The following is an 18,355-nucleotide window of genomic DNA, read 5'->3' on the forward strand; positions in this document are numbered from 1 at the left end:
TCCATCCCTAGAACTGGAAAAAAAAAGAAAAAAAGAAATGAAAAAAGCTAATGCTCTAAACACACTATTATTCCACTCAAAAAGCTTCCACTGAGTCCTCCAAAGTGCGGCAGACTCTGAGAATAAATGACAACTCGGGCTGGCTTGGCTCCTCTGGGATGGTGGGGACATTTCCTGTTGACCCTGGAACTCAGGACCAGGTCCAAAGCTGGAAGCTATGGAGCTGTAGCAAGAAGCCAGCAACAAGTGAGGTCCACCATCTCTCCTGGGGTTTGTGAGAGGTGGAGGCCTGGCCCCTTCCCTGTCCCAGAGGCATGGGGGCGGGGGTGGGAGGGGAGGGAACACCTCCTGAGTGGGTGTCCCCTTCATTGGTTTAAACTCCAGGTCTCAAGCTCAAGCTCTCATTTGACTTGTTTTTTTTTTTCTCTTTTCTTTTCATTTTAATGGCTGATGCTCATGAGCTTTTGTGCCTAGACTGGCCTCTAACCTTGATCCTCAAATCTCAGCCTCCTGAGCAGGTAGGATTACAAGCATGACCCAAGGTCACTTGGCCAAAATGCTATTCTTAGGAGAACAACAGATGAAGAGCATTCCAAAATCTTTTCAATATTAAAACAACACAACCCAACACATGGGATCCAGGCACAGGCGGCTCACGCCTGTACTCCTAGCTACTCAGGAGGCTGAGATCTGAGGATCGTGGTTCGAAGCCAGCCTGTGTAGGAAAGTCCAAGAGACTCTTATCTCCAATGAACCACCAGAAAACCAGAATCAGTGCTGTGGCTCAAAGTGGTAGAGTGCTCGCCTTGAGCAAAAGAGTTTAGGGACAGTGCACAGGCCCAGAGTTCAAGCCCTATGCAAAAACAACCACCACAACAGTGAGATACCTTCAAATATGAAAATCACAAAGTAACCCTTGTATGAAGCACCCTCACCTGCGAACTGGGGATGAGCGCCTTCCACCAGTGCCCGCCCTTGACCAGGTCCACATCGCACAGGGGTACGGACACTTTCCCGATGACACAGTGGCGGGAAAACTTATCGAAATCCAGGGCCGTGAGGAGCAGGGTCCTCCGCTGGGCTTCCAGGAAGGGGATGTCGAAGGTGTACCGCTCCTCGAACACGGGGTTCTGGGTCTTGCGTTTGACCCCCGTCTGCTTGGAGTTCTTCTGGTCGGGCAGGAGGCAGATCTTGACGTAGGGGTTGGAGTGGGCCATGTCCTGACGAGATCCGTCGTGGGAGATGGGGAGAGGCAGGTCCCGGGCCTCGATCACCCGCACGGTGAGGTGGTTGTGCAGAAGGTCATACTGCGTGCTGAAGTGGAGTTTCCCCAGCTGGTACTTGGACAGGATCTCCTCATCTGTCAGCGAGTCCATATCATCCCCGCCGCCATCGCCGCCACCGCTGGAGTCCAGGGAGTACAGGCGGGGCTCGAACTTGCGGAAGTAATCATCCGGGGTGTAAGTCCGGCGGAGCACCGAGGGCTGGATGGGTTCCTTCTTGGCGCTGAGCACCCCAAACTCAATGGGTTTGATGTCGATGAGTGGGGAGCTGGGGCGTCTGGAATCCAGATCTACACGATGATCACAGAAACAGCCATGAGGACCCCGGACCCCGGTGACTCACGCCTGTCATCCTAGCCACTCAGGAGGCTGCTGAGATCTGAGGATCTAGGTTTGAAGCCAGCCCGGGCAGGAAAGTCCATGAGACTCTTATTTCCACTTAACCACCAAAAGGACAAAAATGGAAGTGTGGTTTAAGTGGTAGAGTGCCAGCCTCAAGTGAAAAAGCTCAGGGACAGCACCTGGCCTGCCAGAGGGTGATTTGGGTTTTGTCGAGTCCTCTGTACCCAGCCACTGACACAGGCCCAGAATCCTCGAGGTCCCCCAAATGGGCAAGCCCTACTCTGTAACACAGTAACCCTGGAATGATCAATTCAATTGACTCAGAAAACCTGATCAGTCGGGTGCTGATCAGGAAGGAGTCTGACATCTGAGGATCATGATTCAAAGCCAGCCTGGGCAGGAAAGTCCATGAAACTCTTATCTCCGATAAACCACCAGAAAACCAGAATTGCACTGTGGCTCTTCAGCTCAAGGCTGAAGAGCTGAGGAACAGCGCCCAGGCCCAGAGTTCAAACCCCATGAGCAAAAACAACAAAGGAAAGAAAAGAAAGAAAAAAACCAACCTGATCAAACTTGTGATCAGTGGAAGCGGCCATGTCCCACCAAACTCAGTGGGACAGGTGGAGTGTGAGCCCATATTCTGCCATCTTGTCATCTCTGCTGCCCTGGGCCCTAGACGCTACCTCCCTCTACCTCCTCCACAGCAACGGCCCCGCCCTTGCCATTTCTGCTCAAGGACACGGAGGGGTGTCTGGGAAGGCCAGTCTTGACGCCCACCCTCCCCGAGATGGACTCACTGGAAATCCTCCTGGTCAGGCTGTATGTGGATCGGGATGTGTCAGACGAGGAGCGGCGCCCATCGGGGGAATTGGTCCGTGGGGTCAGCAGGACATCGCTGGCTGTGTGGACAGAGTCGCCATCTTTGTCACTGCTCCGGCTGGCCACCCTGCAGGAGGGGGACAAGATTCCGGTGGTTGTTGAAGAACCCTCAGGGGTCCCCCCTGTGTCTCCCTGCTAGTTCATCTGTTATCTGCCCTGCTCACAGACTAGAGAAGGAAGCCAGCAGAGGTGCAAGCTGAGCGCAGGGATCTGCAGCCACAGATAGACCAGCTCTCTCACCTGCTTCACACCTCTTGCAATGAGACAGCCTTGAACGAGTGTTGTATACAGAAACCCTCAACAATGCCTTGATCGTTGCACAAAATAGGAACTGTGGCAAAGGGTTTATTCCCCAACATAGAACACTCTGGCAAACACTGGTGTCAGGCTTGGGTATGTATGGGGGTTCATGCCTGCAATCCCAGTTCCACAGGGAAGTCCGTGAGACTCTTCTCTCCAATGAACCACCAGAAAACCAGAAATGGCTCTGTGGCTCAAAGTGGTAGAGTCATAGCCTGGAGTAGAAGAGCTCAGGGACAGCGCCCAAGCCTGAGTTCAAGCCCCACTACAGACCAAAAGAAAAAAGAAGAAAAAAAACCCTCTATCCCAAGCCAGGAGTGGTGCTGTATGGGTGTAATCCCAGCATTTTGAGGTCCAGGCAGGAGAGTCTCAGAATGAGGTTAGCATGGGCTCTACAGGTGTCTCAACACACACACACACACACACACACACACACACACACACACACACACACACAGAAATACACAAAAAGATAGACAGATAGATAGATAGATAGATAGATAGATAGATAGATAGATAGATAGATAGATAGATAGACAGATAGGCAGATAGGCAGATGGGTAGTCAGATGACATGTCTAGATAGATGATAAATATGATAAAGAAAGATGATATAGGATGGGTAGATAGAGATGATGGATCGATGAGCGGATGCACAGACTGATACTGTATCTAGGTGAGATGAGGGAGAGAGAGAGAGAGCGAGAGCGAGAGCGAGAGAGAGAGAGAGAGAGAGAGAGAGAGAGAGAGAGAGAGAGAGAGAGAGAGAGAGAGAGAGAGATGGATGACTACGGCAAGCCTCCAGCTGGGCAGGGTGCCGGGGGGAGTCTGGCAATGGGGTGGAAGATGGTGCTCTAAGGCCTTGATCCTTAATTGACGCAGATTTCTTCCTTCCCTGCTTGCATTGCGCATCAGCCTGACATTTAAGGCTGCAGGCAAACTCAGCTTCAGAGGGTCAGATGGCCGCCCAGTGCCCTGCAGGGTCAGGACAAGAGGACACTGCCAGAAGTGGGGGAACTCACAGGCTTCCTGCTCCCCACCTGCCGGCAAGGGGAGGGGGGACTTGGAGGGCCGTGGCTATGGGGCAAATCACTGCAGTGTCCCTCCTCTGCCCCTTGAACAAAAGCAGCCACCCTCTCTTTGGTGGGCTGGCCCAGATGCCATGACCCTGGAACCTGTCCCTCTGGGTAGCCCTGCTTCCCAGAGGGCCCCCCAGCTCCCTCATTATCGCCCCTTCAGTCTCTCAGACCCAGCTGCCCATGCGTCCACCCCAGCCCCTGCTGCCCTTCCCCCAGCCACCGAGCCCCTGTCCTCTGCCAGGTGCCAGCCTTCACACCTGTGAAGCTCCTCCCCGAGATGGTCTGGCTACCAGGACACCTGCTCAGAGGGCCAAGGACCCCTCCTGGCTTCTCACTCCTCTCTGGAACTGCTCTGCCCTTTAGCTGACACTAACTGGTGACTCTTCTCTCTAGCTGGACACAGCCCAGCTGGCCCTGAGCACTCAGTCCTGGCATGGGGGAGTCTGCTGTACCACTTTCCAAGGAAGGAAAGAAGGGAGGGAGGGAGAGGGAGAAAAAAGAAAGGAGTGGGGGGGGGGGAGGGAGAGAGAGAGGAGAAGAGAGAGAAGGAGAAGGAAGGAAGGAGAAAGGAAGAGAAGAATGGAAGGAAGGAAAAGTGAGGAAGAAAGGGGGAATGGAGAGGAAGGGAAGAAGGGAAAGAAGGAGGGAGAGGAGGAGGGGGACAGAAAAGGAGAAAAAAAGGAAAAAAGAAAGAGCTGGGAGCTGGTGGCTCATGCCTGTAATCCTAGTTACTCAGGAGGCTGAGATCTGAGGATTGCGGTTCAGAGCCAGCTGGGGTAGGAACATCAGTGAGACTATTATCTCCAATTAACCACCAGAAAACCAGAAGTGGTGGTGTGTCTCAAGTGGTAGAGTGCTTTCCTTGAGCTGAAGAACTGAGGGATAACGCCCAGGCCTAGAGTTCAAGCTCCACAACCAACAAAAAGGAAGGAAGAAAGAAAGAAAGAAAGAAAGAAAGAAAGAAAGAAAGAAAGAAAGAAAGAAAGAAAGAAAGAAAGAAAGGAAGGAAGGAAGGAAGGAAGGAAGGAAGGAAGGAAGGAAGGAAGGAAGGAAGGAAGGGAGGGAGGGAGGGAGGGAGGGAGGGAGGGAGGGAGGGAAGGGAGGGAAGAAAGGGAGGAAAGGGAGAGAAGGAGGAAGGAGGAGGGAAGAGAAGGAGGGATGCAGGGAAGGAGGAAGAAAGGAAGAGAGGAAGGAAGGTGGGAGAGAAGGAAGGGAAGGAGGAAGAGAGAGAAGAAGGAAGAAGAAAAGGAGAGAAGAAGGAATGGAGGGAGGGAAGGAAGGAGGCGTACCCTTCTTGTATGTGGTGTTTTGTTTTGTTTTGTTTTGCCAGTCCTAGGGCTTGAGCTCAGGGCCTGGGCTCTGTCCCTGAGCTGCTTTTGCTCAAGGCTAGCGTTCTACCACTTGAGCCACAGTGCCACTTCTGACTTTTTCTGCATATGTGGTACTGAGGAATTGAACCCAGGGCTTCATGCATGCTAGACAAGCACTCTACCACTAAGCCCCATTCCCAGTCCCCTTTCTTATCTGGTTCATTTTGTCCCTGTCTTTTACCCCTGTCATGACAGACCCTCCCCCCCACCACAACACACACACAAAGCATGATCTGTACGTGGCAAAGATCAAAGGAAGCAGTTGTTGGTACTCAAACCCTCACTGCCTGCCATGCCCAGCTATGGGTGCTGCCACCGCTGGCTAGGCTAGGTATTCCCTGCAAGGCCTGTAAGAGCCTTGGGCACTGACTCATGGGCTGAACAAGTGAACCATTTCACTTCCATTCATTTTTATAAGAGGCCTCTTGGCATTGCCCCCAAAGGAGACAATCAAATTGTACAACTGGTCCCAAGCTAGCCAGCCCCAGCCCCAGGGTCCCTGTGACACAGTACATGTGACAATGCCACCTCCCCAAGATCACACTCACAGCGCACACAAGGACCAGCGCATCCAACACACTGCAGAGATGAGCCAGAGGGTCCTCCACTCTGGTGCTATGGCAGGAACAGAGCCACAAGGCCCATGCACTTGACATTTCCACTGCCTGCCTGTTTGATAACACCCAACTGCCTGCCTGGTAAATAAATCTGTGGGGAACACAAGCTGCAAATCTGCTTTGTGAAGCCAAACACTGGGCACCAGTGGCTCACGCCTGTCATCCCAGCTACTCAGGAGGCTGAGATCTGAGGATTACGGTTCCAAGGCAGGAAACGGCGGTGAGACTCTTATCTCCAATTAACCAGCAAAAAGCAAGAAGTAGAGCTGTGGCTCCAGTAGTAGAGCACCAGCCTGGAATGAAAAAGTTATGGGAGAGCACAAGATCCTGAGTTCAAGCCCTAGTATCAGTGCGTGCACGTGCACACGCGCACACACACACAAATTGCTTTTGAATAATTTAATCTCGCCTCCCCTTTACAGATTTCCCTTAACCATTTTGCATTATATCAAATACCCCCCCCAAAAAAATGAGATCAGTGCAGCTCAAGGGTTCAGAAAGACCTGGCTGGCCTTGGGAAAGCAGGGAGGACTTGAAAGGTTGCTCACACTGCAGACTGCACAACTCTGCAGGGTGCCATTCACACTCATAGCAACCACCACCACATCGATGGTGCTGCCATTCGTGGTTACATGGGGCGCTATCCATGCTGCAGAGCTCCAGCCTGCTTCTCTGCTTGTGGCAAAACCCAAACAAGTCTCTCAAGAGGACCAAACCTCTCCAGTGCTGGTGGCTCAAGCCTATAATCCTAGCACCTCAGGAGGCTGAGATCTGAGGACTGTGGTTCAAAGCCAGCCTGGGCAGGATAGTCTGTGATACTCTACCTCCAATGAACCACTAGAAAGCCAGACGTGTCTGTTGATTCAAAGTGGTAGAGCGCTGCTAGCCTTCAGTGACAGTGTCCACATCCCCAGTTCAAGCCCCACGATCAACAAAAACAAAACAAAGAAACAAAGAAACAAAAAAAATAGAGCATCCTTAACCCAGGCTGTGACACCCAGCTTCCGGGGATCTGGTGGCAGATGGAGAGTCCCCAAATTCTTTAACTGATCTTCAAGACCTGACAGGATCTGAGCCTGCGGGGCCCATTCCCCACTTTGCCCAAACTCAGTGCCCATTCTAGGCATCTCTCGACAGGATCTTCCCCCTCCTGTCTGGGCACATCACTCCTACCCCGCCAAAGAGCCACACCCATGACTACAGGGCCACACCCACTGCTGGCCTTTGGAGCGTCGTCATTGGAGCATAGGAGTGACGTCACTGGGGTATAGCCACGCCCACACCCACTCCTGCTTGCTCTGTGCACCTGACTCAGGTCTGGAGAGCTTAACACATGCCAGACTAGCTTTGTCCACAGGACTGACCTCCACCCTGACTCCGGAGTGGACAGTTTCTAGCTGAGACAAGTGATCGGTACAGGTGAGTGACAGACAGTCTTTCATAGTGGTTGTTGTTTCTCTGCAAAGCTACCATGTAAATCTCAGGCTGCCACATCTGAAGAAAGCAGGCTTAAAATTGAGGCCAATTTAGACAAGCACTAGAGAGAGGGGGCATATCACGTGAGCTGCTGGAGCCAGCACACCAGAGCCATTGTCCCTGGACTTTTCCGTAAGATGTTGTCACATAGGATGTGTGGGATGTGGATCCACAACTTTGAGAGTTAACTAGACTTCCATCCCTGCTTTAGAGACTGGTAAGGGGACCGGATCTGACATGTGGACTACTGTGCCTGCCACAGTGCCCTTAAGAAATAACTACCAAAGAGAGTGACACAACTTTCCAATGGTACCAACGGCATGTTAAGGATTCAGTTTCTGCCTGGAGCTTAGTTAACAGCTGGGTTTTAATTTTAATTTATTTTGGTCAGTTTTGGAGCTTGAACTCAGAGCCTGGGCTCTGTCCTGACCTTTTTTGCTCAAGGCTAGCGCTCCACCACTTTGAGCCACTTCCAGTTTTCTGGTGGTTCATTGGAGATAAATGTCTCACAGATGTTCCTGCATGGGCTGGCTTTGAACCATGCTTCTCAGATCTCAGCCTCCTGAGTAGCTAGGATGACAGGCGTGAGCCACCAGTGTGCAGCATTTTGCTTTGTTCTTTCTTGATCAGATCAGACAAGGATCCCTGCCTTTCTTAGGCGTCCTTCTGAGCAGCTTTAAAGATACCACATGTACTGCCTCACCAATCCTGTGCCGATGGGAATTAGTTCTTGGTTAATTTGCCTCCCTCCCTCCCACAACAACACCTGAGCAATCAATGTACCTGCTGGATTCAAGCCTCAAGAATTCCTGAACATCTCTTTACATAGGTCAAGACTGGATGAAAACAGATGTGATTTGCAGAGCTCTTTCTAATGTGCTAAGCATGTTCTGTGCATGTCATTTACCTGTGGGGTGTGTGTGTGTGTGTGTGTGTGTGTGTGTGTGTGTGTGTGTGTGTGTGTGTGTGTGTGTGTGTGTGTGTGTGCTGGTATTGAGTCTTGGACTCAGGGCCTCATCCTCTCCCTTAGCTTTTTCTTTCTTTTCTTTTCTATCTCTGTCGTGGGACTTAAACTCAGGGCCTGGGTGCTGTCCCAGAAAGGTGGCTTTGCTCAAGGTGAGTGATCTGCCACTTTGAGTTCACCTTCTTGTTTTCAGGTGGTTAACTGGAGATAAGAGTCTCACAAACATTCCTGCCTGGGCTGGCTTTGACCCATGATCCTCAGATCTCAGCCTCTTGAGTAGCTAAGAATACAGGTGTAAACTACCAGCACCCTGTTCCCTTAGCTTTTTTAAATCAAGGCTGGTGCTCTACCACGTGGGCCATACCTCCACTTCTAGCTTTTTGCTGGAGATAAAAATCTTACGGTTAGTGGTTTAGAACCACTACCCTCAGAGCTAGCTAGGATTACAGGTGTGAGGCATCAGTGCACCTGGGGTTGTTGTTTTTTTCTTTCTTTCATTTGTTTGAGACAGAGTCTCACTATGTGGCTCAGCTTAGCCCCAAACTCCTGACCCCCAACTTGGAGGGAAAGACAGGGCACTGAAGGTCACGCTCATGCCAGCCCAAGGATTTAACTGGAACAGCCTGGTGGGAGAGGACTCCAACATTCACCCTGGCACTGTCTCCTTGCTGGATTTCCTCCTTGAGCTTTGAGAACTACCCTTGATAATTTCCAGACCTTTCTCAGCGCAGGCCTCCCTGTCTCTCTCCACCATCTGACCACATCCCTCTCCCCAGTCCCCGAGAGGGAGACCAGACACGTGGCTAGAAAGCTTCAAAACGGCCTTCCCAAAATATCCGAGGGACTGGCAGATGGAGATGCTGGATGCAGGCGCGGGAGGGGAGAGAATCAGAAATCAAATGAAAGCTGCCAGAGCGCGCAGAAAGCGTGTTGGAGGGCAGGGTGGGGCTGGAAGTGTTTCCTGCCTCCTCTCCTCCCTGTCTGCAGATCATGCTCTGAGTCCCAGCAGGCCACTGCGCCTGCTGTCCGTCCACCCATCTGTGCCGCAGGTGTCCACTGAACTCCTACCTCCCCGGGTAGGTTAGGACAGCCCACTGCACGTGCTAGACCAGGAACTCCCAGCATCTGTCCGCATCTGGCCACTCTGGAGAGTACCCCAGAGTCCCCCGATCTCACACACACACACTTGGAATGCCACTCACTGTGACACCCAAGTGCCACAGGACTAACATTGCCAGGCTGGCATCTCCAAAGCCTGATGGGAAACTCACTGAAATGAAAGCCACAGCCAGCTGGTCTCAGCAGCTTGCCAAATCAAATGAAGGGTGCAAACACACACACACACACACACACATACACACACACACACACACACACACACACACACACACACACACACACACCTCCTTAGCCACAATGCCCATGGAAACTCAGCCTCTTCTTCTGCCCCATCCCCTGCCTCCCTCCCTCCTGTGGGGAGGGCTGATGAGAGAGAGACAGAGACAGAGAGACAGAGAGACAGAGATGGTGGCTCATTGGTTTGGAGGTGAATTTCCAAACAGATACTCACAGCCAGGGAGGCGTCTGGGCAGGGAAAGGTCCCAGGATTTCAACTTCATCCTCGTTGGACTGGCAGCAGCTGGATTCGTAACATTTCTGACAGCAAAGCCGCCAGGTCCATCTGCACAGCAGCACATCAGAGATTCTAGAAAGAAAACCCTGAGGCCATGGGGGCAAGGAGGCGGGGGAGGAGGAGGAGGAAGAGGAGGAACAACATCCCAAATTACAAGCAGCCCATCTCTCCCAGGACACAGTCATTCAGAGTTCTGTCCCTGTGAGCGAACATTCAGGACAACATACATCCCGTGTCTATTTACCCACGAAGCTGGCAAACAAGAGCACCCAGCAAAAGTATTTTCAGGTCTCTCTCTCTCTCTCTCTCTCTCTCTCTCTCTCTCTCTCTCTCTCTCTCTCTCTCTCTCTCTCTCTCTCTCTCTCTCGTTTATGTGAATTCCTTTTCTTGCCACGTGGTTGGTTCTACACAACATCAGGAGAGCTAGACAATGTTCTCCAAGCAGAATGCCTGAGACTCTCCTCTTGCAAGCAGAGAAGAGATATTTCCAGAACTCGAGTCATCTGGGAAGCAGGGAGGAGGACATGAAACTACATTGGCCATTGGGGTGGGGGTGGGGAAACCAAAAAAGTTGCTAATGTCCCTTTTACCCGGCTCTCTTTTCAGGAGAAAGGACCAGAAACGATGTCTTGCCAACATCCGATAATTCTGGTTTCGGTCCCCAGTCCCATAGACTCCACACAACCCGTCTCCAGAATAAAAGGTACCGGATTAGAACTCAGACCCAAGCATCAGCACAGTGACCCACCTCGTTTAATGGTTCCAACTGCCCTTTGATATATCCATGATGAAAGCCAAAGGGGGAAGCAAAAAGAGGGAGAGAGAGAGAGAGAGAGAGAGAGAGAGAGAGAGAGAGAGAGAGAGAGAGAGAGAGAGAGAGAGAGAGAGAGAGAGAGAGAGAGAGAACCTGTTTAGCATTATTCCAGCAACTCAAAACGCAAATAATCACAAAACACAAGCATGGCTCCCCCTTCACACTCACCATCCTGGGCCAGGAGCGAACTTGCTAACCTGCTATGGCTATTCTCAGCTCTGCTAGGAGCCTCTGCCTTAGCTAACAGGGAATGCAGGGGAAACTCGAGCATTTCGATTCGATTTGCACTGTGTCTGCTATGATGAATCAAAGCCGGTGGAAAGAGTCATGCTATCCAATACAGCCACGCTGCACGGGGGGAATCAAACCCTTCCTAATGCAGAAATAACCAGGAAACCAACCCGAAGGACACGATCAGCTACCACGCAGGCAGGCTCCCCGCCCTCCCCAGGGCCGGCTTCCAATCCAGCGTCAGGGATGGGGGGGGGGAGTTTCCTATGGCCACCCACTAATGGAGGGGGGTGTTGGAAAGAAAGCCATGAGCTCTTCTTTTGGTCCCGCCCCATCTTTTTTCCTCCTAGGTTCAAAGCTCTACCTTCTCTCCTCCTTTTCCAGCTGGTTCTTCCAAAGAGCCAAGTAAACCAGGCAGGTTTGGAGTTCTGTAGCCCAGAGATGAACAGAGGAGGGGAAAGTGTGTGCGTGTGTGTGTGTGTGTGTGTGTGTGTGTGTGTGTGTGTGTGTGTGTGTGTGTGTGTGTGTGTGTGTGTGTGTTCTCTCCCAGATCTTTTATAAGGATGTCAATATCTTTCTGACACTTGTTCATTCTCCATCCTTCCTTGCAAACAAAGGAAGCAGAGGCCAGCTCAGAACCCTGCAGTAGCCCAGTCCAGCTGGAATTTAATAATGTGACATTACTCTCCTTCTGTTTATCTTTCCAGCTGCCTTCTGGGTCTATCATGTGACCCTGGTTTTCTCTTACAGCCATGACACACATGTTAACTTTGCATATGACTTCTTTAAGTTAAAAAATATATAAATGAATCCACTTATTATAGGGGAAAATATTAAGTTAGCATGTGTAGTGGCTCACACCTGTAATCCCAGCCACCTGGGAGGCAGAGAGGGGGAGGAGCAGGGTTCAAGGCTAGTCCAGGCAAGACTCCCATCTCAACCAATAAGCTGGTCATGCTGGTAAGTATCTATAGCCCCAGATAAACTGGAATCTGTAGGTAAGAGGATCTCAATCCAAGGCTGCTCTGGGCAAAACTAAAAGACTCAATTAAAGAAAAAAATAACATAAAGCCAAAAGGGACTAGAGGTATGGCTCAAGTGGCAGAGCATTTGTCTAGCAAACGAAAGGCTCTGAGTTTAGACCCCAAAATTACCAAAGAGTGAATAAAAGAAAAAAAAAGTACTAACACTAAAATTCAAAATCCTTGTAGTGACATGAATTATTGCAGCCTGGGAAACAGAAAAAGGCACTAAGCACAAACACTTTCAAAAAGCAAAGCCATTCCACACAGAGAACAGAATCTGGAGGACCCAGTAGACCCTGCTAGGCATCTGGAATCATCCTGGCAGATGCAGCTGTGCCCTGTCTGCTGAACGCTGGGTCTTTCCGAGTCTTGCAGCAAATTAAAAAAAAAAATGTCTGAAATGTTTGACAGAGGCTGGGTGTGGTGGTCCATGCCTGTAGTTCCAGCTGCTTAGAGGCAAAGGTTGGAGGACTAGGCTCCAAAGTTGAGTTGGGTAAAAGTGAAGAGACCTTATCTGAAAAAGCCACTAAAAGCAACAAGGGCTAGAGGTGTGGATTAGGTGACAGAGCCATGGCCTAGTAATTACCAGGGTCCTGAGTTCAAATTCCAGGATCCACTAAGGGTTTAAAGAAAAAAAAAGTTTGATATAAAGGGCTTCTTCCGACAAGACCCCAGGCACGTTCTCTCAGTTTAAGGGGTAGAGTATTCCCTGGACATGGGGCGGTCAAAGAGAATCATTTACAAGGCTATGGAGAACAACACACCCTGCTCGGGTACCTAGGTGTGGGAGCAAAGAAAACCAGGAAGAGGACCCAAGCGGGCAGGAAGATGCTCTGAGGGCACCGGCTTGCAGATTCCTCACATCGGACCCTCTGAGTTCACAGGTTTGAGACCCATAGGGCACGCTAGAAGATAAAATGCCAACGATAAGTAAGGCTTGTGGACCAAACCCAGCCCCGAACCTGCTCCTACACAGCCCACCAGCTAGGAGTGACTGGTGTACTTTTAAGTGGTTGACAAGAAGCAACCAAAAGGTTAGTTAATTCCTCCACAGCATCATGAAGGTTCCTTGACATGTTCTCAAAACACAATGCGTAGACTATAGAAGTCAAACTTCATGCTCACAACAAATGTTATTGGAACACAGCCACGCTGACTCCATCGCCAATGGCTGCCTTAGTAATACAATCAGGGACCCTGTGGATCTTGAAGGGCAAATATATATATATATAATATATATGAATATATATATTCATATACATGTGTGCATATATATATATATATATATATATATATATATATACATACATACATACATACAAGATCTGGAACTTTCCTGAAAAAGTTCAGCCACTTGTTCTAGAAGGAAAGTCAGGATCACGGAGCCATTCACCTGTGAGATGCTTAATGATGCACCCCCACACCCTCCACTCTGCATTCGAGATCTCACCTGTGCCTCTAAGCAGCTGTGTGGCCTTGGGCAAATCATTCAGTATCTCTGTATTAAAAACAGTTGTCAAGAACCATAGAATCAAGCCAAGCACCAGTGGCTCACGCCTGTAATCCTAGCTACTCAGGAGGCTGAGATCTGAGGATCACAGTTCAAAGCCAGCCCGGGCAGGAAAGTCTGTGAAACTCTTATCTCCAATAAACTCTTATCTCTCGCCTTGAGCTGAAGAGCTGAGGGACAGCGCCCAGGCCCAGAGTTCAAGCCCCATGGCCGACAAAAACAAAACAAAACAAAACAAAAGAACCATAGAATCCCTGGGTTCAGTTCCTCAGCACCACATAAGCAGAAAAAAGCCAAAGTAGATTCAGTCAGGCACCGGTGGCTCACATCTGTAAACCTGGGTGAGATCTGAAGACCACCTGGGCACAAAAGTCCAAGAGATGCTTATCTCTGATGAACCAGCAAAAAGCTGGAAGTAGAGGAGCGTGGGGCTCAGGCTGTAGAATGCCCGCCTTAAGTGAAAAAGCCAAGCATAACCACAAGGGCCCTGAGTTCAAACCCCAGAACCAGTACAAAAGAGAAAAGCAGAAAGAATAGATACCACTTGTAACGTTCCTTGCCTCTGTGTGTGTGTGTGTGTGTGTGTGTGTGTGTGTGCGCGCGCGCGTGTGTGGTCAGAGGGGCAGGGATTCCCAGTGGTGTCACACACACACACACACACACACACACACACACACACACACACAGTGGCCACCAGATGTTTATTGGGGATTATTCAAGAACACCCCCCTCCCCCTCTTCCCACCACAGGCAGCATGCAGTAGATGCACAGCAAAGGTGACCTTCATTGAACTTGAAAGGAGGACCTGGGGAATCCCGCGAAAGGGAAACCGAGCCAGAAAATCCAAGCCAGGAGAGATGGGTGAGGCTGTGCCAGAGAGAGAGACCATAGAGTTCCGGGCTGCTGCCAGCCAGAGGACAAGGCAAGCCCCCCCCCCCGGCCCAGTGAGCCCCCCCAGCTGTGACCGAGGGGACAGGCTGTGGGAGTCCCAGCCCTGGGAGTGGGGTGGAGGGGGGGCTGTGGGGTTCACCGCAGATCCACGGGCGGGCGTGTCTGCGGGTCTCACTCCGTGACCTTGATGCTGACCTGTCTCCACTTCCCTCCCTGCGGGAGAAAATGTCCCTTTCTCCAAGCACCCATCCCGCCCTCAGCCCCCACCGCACCCCCCCCAATAAAACAACCCGGGGTGCTAGGAAGTTCATTCAGGATGAAGATTCTTGGGGGAGCTTGGAGAATCGGTAGGAGGGGAGTGTCCCCAACTTCCAGAACCCCCTACGCAAAGGAATAAGTGACGGGCCCGGCCATCCAGCGCGCTCAGGTCTCTGTCCCCCCACACGCACCCTCACCCCACACATACACATCCTCCACGCCCAGCGCCCCACAGACGCGCCCCGTCCTTGTCCCTCCCCGGCCGGCGGGAGCCCAGGCCTCGCTCCGCCGGCCGCTTAGCCGGAGCCGTCACCACGGCAACCGCAGCTGGCGCGCCCCGCGGCCCCTCCCCGGGGTGGGGTGCGGGGTGAGGGGGACCCGAGGTGGTGGGGGGAGCCCGCCCACCCCACCCCGCCCCGGGAAGGGGACACCGGCGCAGAGCCCCCGGGCTTCGCGGGGGAGGAGGGGGGGGATCGGTCCCCTGCCTCGCCTCCTCCCGGGGCGCACCCCGAGCCTGCCTGCCACCCAGCACCCTCGTCCTCCCCGCAAGTTCGTGGGAGCCGGGCCATGCGCGCCCCTCCCGTGCGCGCCCCCGGGGTGGAGGGCCGCGCCCCCCGCCCCCCGGGCCTCGCCCCCCGAGCCCCAGCCCTACCTGGATGTACGCCATCTTCGCCCGCGCGCTCACTCCGGCCCGGGCATGGCGCCGCCGCCGCGGCCACTTTGCCCTCGCCGGCCGGGGAGGGGGCAGCCGGCGCGGGGGGCAGGAAGCCGAGGGCAGCCGGGCGGCCCCAGACGTGACCGGCGTGGCGGATGAGCGGCGCCCGCCCCCCTGCCGGCCGCCCCGTGCTGGCCTGGCCCTGCGCGCCCGCGGCGGGAATCGGGGCTGCGTCCTCCCCGCCCCCGCCCGGATCGCACAGCGGGGCCACCCGGGGTCTCCGCCTCGGCCTGTCCCTCGGGGTCGCACCCCAACGCCAGGGCGCTCCCCGGGCAGGAAGAAGGCCCGGGCGCCTGGGCAGATCGCCCGGGGCAGCCGCGGGGACGGCGGCGACGCTGGGGCCCGGGCGCGCGGCGGGCGGGCGGGGAGGGGACTGGGGCCGGGGAAGCGGGGTGGGCGGGGGCGGCGCTCGGGTCAGCCCAGCCGGCTGGTACCGGGGCGGGCACCCGGCCGGCCGCAGAGCCCCGGGGACGGCCGTGCAGACAAGGGGCGCCCGGCCCGGCCGGTCGTGGTGATGGGGGTGGGGGAGACCGGGGCTGGGAGGGTCCTGGCCGGCCAGCCCTTGTCCCCAAAACGCCTTGGAAAAACTTTATTCCTGCCCCACCCCCATCCATTGCGCCTAAGACGGTGGCGACCGAGTGCGCCGAGGCTGGAAGATGGGCGGCGCCGAGTTAAGGTGGGTTTAAGGCACTCGGAGTGGGGACTGCGAACGCGAGGTGGGGAGGGGCACAAGGGCGCGCGCCACACAACGCCCCTCTTTACTCTGCACCTGCCGGAGTTGCGCCCTGGATGCAACAGGTCCAGCGCGGGGCGACCCGGCAGCGCCACCCAGCGTCGTGCGCGGAGAGTGCGCGCCTGCCCCGGAGCGTGCGCCCTGGGGCGTGTCCGCCGCGGGAGCGTCCACCTTGGGGCGTGCCCACATCTGGGGGACTCCATCTCCCAGCCCTCCGGTCTCTAGCCCAAGGCCACGGAGCACGGTGTGGCTCTCGGCTGCAGGATGGAAAGAAGGATCCGGTGGAACGTGGCCCGCCCCTGATTTCTTTCTAAATAAATGCTCAGCGTCCTTGGTTGTTTGGTGGCCAGCTTACCAGGGTGATGATGTGAGCCCCCAAATATCTTCTCTTTTTATCTCTAAAGATGAAATCAGATTTCTGCTTTGCCGAATCTCCAGCGCTGTTGGGGGAAGAGATGAATGTGTGTGTGTGGGGGGGGGGAAGATGTAATTCATTCAAAGTGGTGTGTGTGTGTGTGTGTGTGTGTGTGTGTGTGTGTGTGTGTGTGTGCATGCGTGCTAGAACTCAGGGTCTGGGTGCTGTCCCTTTGCTTTTTTACTTGAGCCAGAGTCTCACTTCTGACTTTTGGCTGGTTATTCTCAGATAAGAATCACACAGCCGGGCGCTGGTGGCTCAGGCCTGTAATCCTAGCTACTCAGGAGGCTGAGATCTGAGGATAGCGGTTCAAAGCCAGCCCTGGCAGGAGAGACCGTGAGACTCCTATCTCCAATAAACCACCAGAAAACCGGAAGGGGCGCTTGCCTTGAGCTGAGGAGCTGAGGTTCAGCGCCCAGGCCCAGAGTTCAAGCCCCACGGCCGACCAAAAAAAAAAAAAAAAAAGAATCACACAGATTTGTTTTCCTTAGCTGGTGCTGAACCTCGATCCTCGGATCTCAGCCTCTTGAGCAGCTAGGTTTATGCATTGTTTTATGGTTTGTGCATCAAAGGACTTCATTTTAAGCCTTACAGAGACTTCTGATCCTGCTTATGACACATGTGGACCACATCTGGAGGTCCCAGCCCTCTGCTTGAGTAGGCCCGGACATGTGTCTGGATGTATGGGTCTCAGTAGCCAGGATGGGGAGTGAAGGGGGAGGGGGTTAAGGAGGAAGGACCACACAGACAGTGAGAGAAACACAACAAACTCACAAGGTGTGACCATGATACATCCTGGTAGAGATGGATGGTTTGGAGTTCTGTCTCTCCTAGGAAAGAGTGACACTTGGAGCTGATGATCAGGGAATGTGGCCTGGGCTCTCTCCTATGATGCTTCTTTCCCGAACAGAGTCAGACACCTCTCTTTCAGCTCCTAGTCCTGGGTGGCAGACACAGGCACATAATAATGGTCTTCAGACAGTCGTTAGAGGTAGAAATGGGAACTCAGAATGCCAATTAAACCTTACTATTCCAATTGTAATTAAAAAGCGCCAGGATGGCAAGAAACACTCACTGGGTCCTCTATGGACAGCAAGACTCTCCAAGGTGACTGTCTATTTGTGCCATTCTGGCTGAGGGCACTATCCTCTACATCACTAGTAATTATCTACCCCAGTCCATGCTATTTGGGTCCCAGTTTTGGAACCCTGGGCTATCAATCAGGATGTCAGGGCAACCCTCAGGCTAAGGAAATAGCTAGTTGGAAATAAGAGGGGTGGCAGGATCTTCAGTGTGACCCCAGAGTCCAAGCTACCCTGAACAGACGTCTGACTCTCTCCTCTCCATCCTCCTTATCTGGGGAGCAATAATAGCTTCATGGCAGGAGATCTGGATTTCTAGTCCTTTGCCACCTGTGAGCCTCAGTTTCCCTTATATATACAATGGATGCCCTTCCTAGGGAAGGGAACAGAGATGGGGTAGAATGCAAGAACAGAGTATGCAAGGGTCCACATCACAATGACAATGTCAATACAGTTCCAAGGGATGGGCAATGTGCTTTAATAAACCTTCTAGAAGCTTCTGATCCAGCTAACGTGAGAACTGCTGAGGTACCCACACACACACACACACACACACACACACACACACACACACACACACACACACACACACACACACACACACACACACACTTCACAGTGCATTAGTCACTTGTGAATGGATACCATTTGCAGCCGGGCCTCACATCCCACATTTTTAGTAAGTGCTACGTGGTGCTGTTCTCCGTCCTCTCCCAGGAAGTCCACTGCGCTTCCCTG

At 53.0% G+C, this 18,355-nt stretch overlaps 1 protein-coding gene and 1 long non-coding RNA gene across 5 annotated transcripts in view; one reads left to right on the top strand and one right to left on the bottom strand.

Moving 5' to 3' along the window:
* The window catches only part of LOC138814912 (synaptotagmin-17), a 49,029-nt gene extending 33,610 nt beyond the window's left edge, over positions 1 to 15,419 (bottom strand). The window contains exons 1-5 of one of the 4 annotated variants that reach the window (XM_070004019.1): positions 15,325 to 15,419; positions 10,691 to 10,708; positions 9,880 to 10,028; positions 2,423 to 2,571; positions 936 to 1,573 (exon numbers count right to left, since the gene is read on the bottom strand). In XM_070004019.1, the coding sequence (XP_069860120.1) occupies positions 936 to 1,573; positions 2,423 to 2,571; positions 9,880 to 10,028; positions 10,691 to 10,708; positions 15,325 to 15,339 (969 nt within the window). In that variant the 5' untranslated portion in view covers positions 15,340 to 15,419. Of the gene's footprint in view, positions 1 to 935; positions 1,574 to 2,422; positions 2,572 to 9,879; positions 10,029 to 10,690; positions 10,714 to 10,924; positions 11,147 to 14,304; positions 14,413 to 15,324 lie in introns of those variants that run through there. The other 3 variants (XM_070004021.1, XM_070004018.1, XM_070004020.1) reach the window with 3 other exon arrangements.
* LOC138814913 (uncharacterized) lies at positions 7,211 to 14,358 on the top strand. Its single transcript, XR_011368117.1, has 3 exons — positions 7,211 to 7,288; positions 10,549 to 10,645; positions 14,273 to 14,358. It is a non-coding gene; the product is annotated as an uncharacterized lncRNA (long non-coding RNA).
* Positions 15,420 to 18,355: the final 2,936 nt, after the last annotated feature.

Source organism: Dipodomys merriami, unplaced genomic scaffold (assembly GCF_024711535.1).
Source record: "Dipodomys merriami isolate MVZ:Mamm:240054 unplaced genomic scaffold, mDipMer1.0.p SCAF_62, whole genome shotgun sequence".
Lineage (NCBI taxonomy): Eukaryota > Metazoa > Chordata > Mammalia > Rodentia > Heteromyidae > Dipodomys > Dipodomys merriami.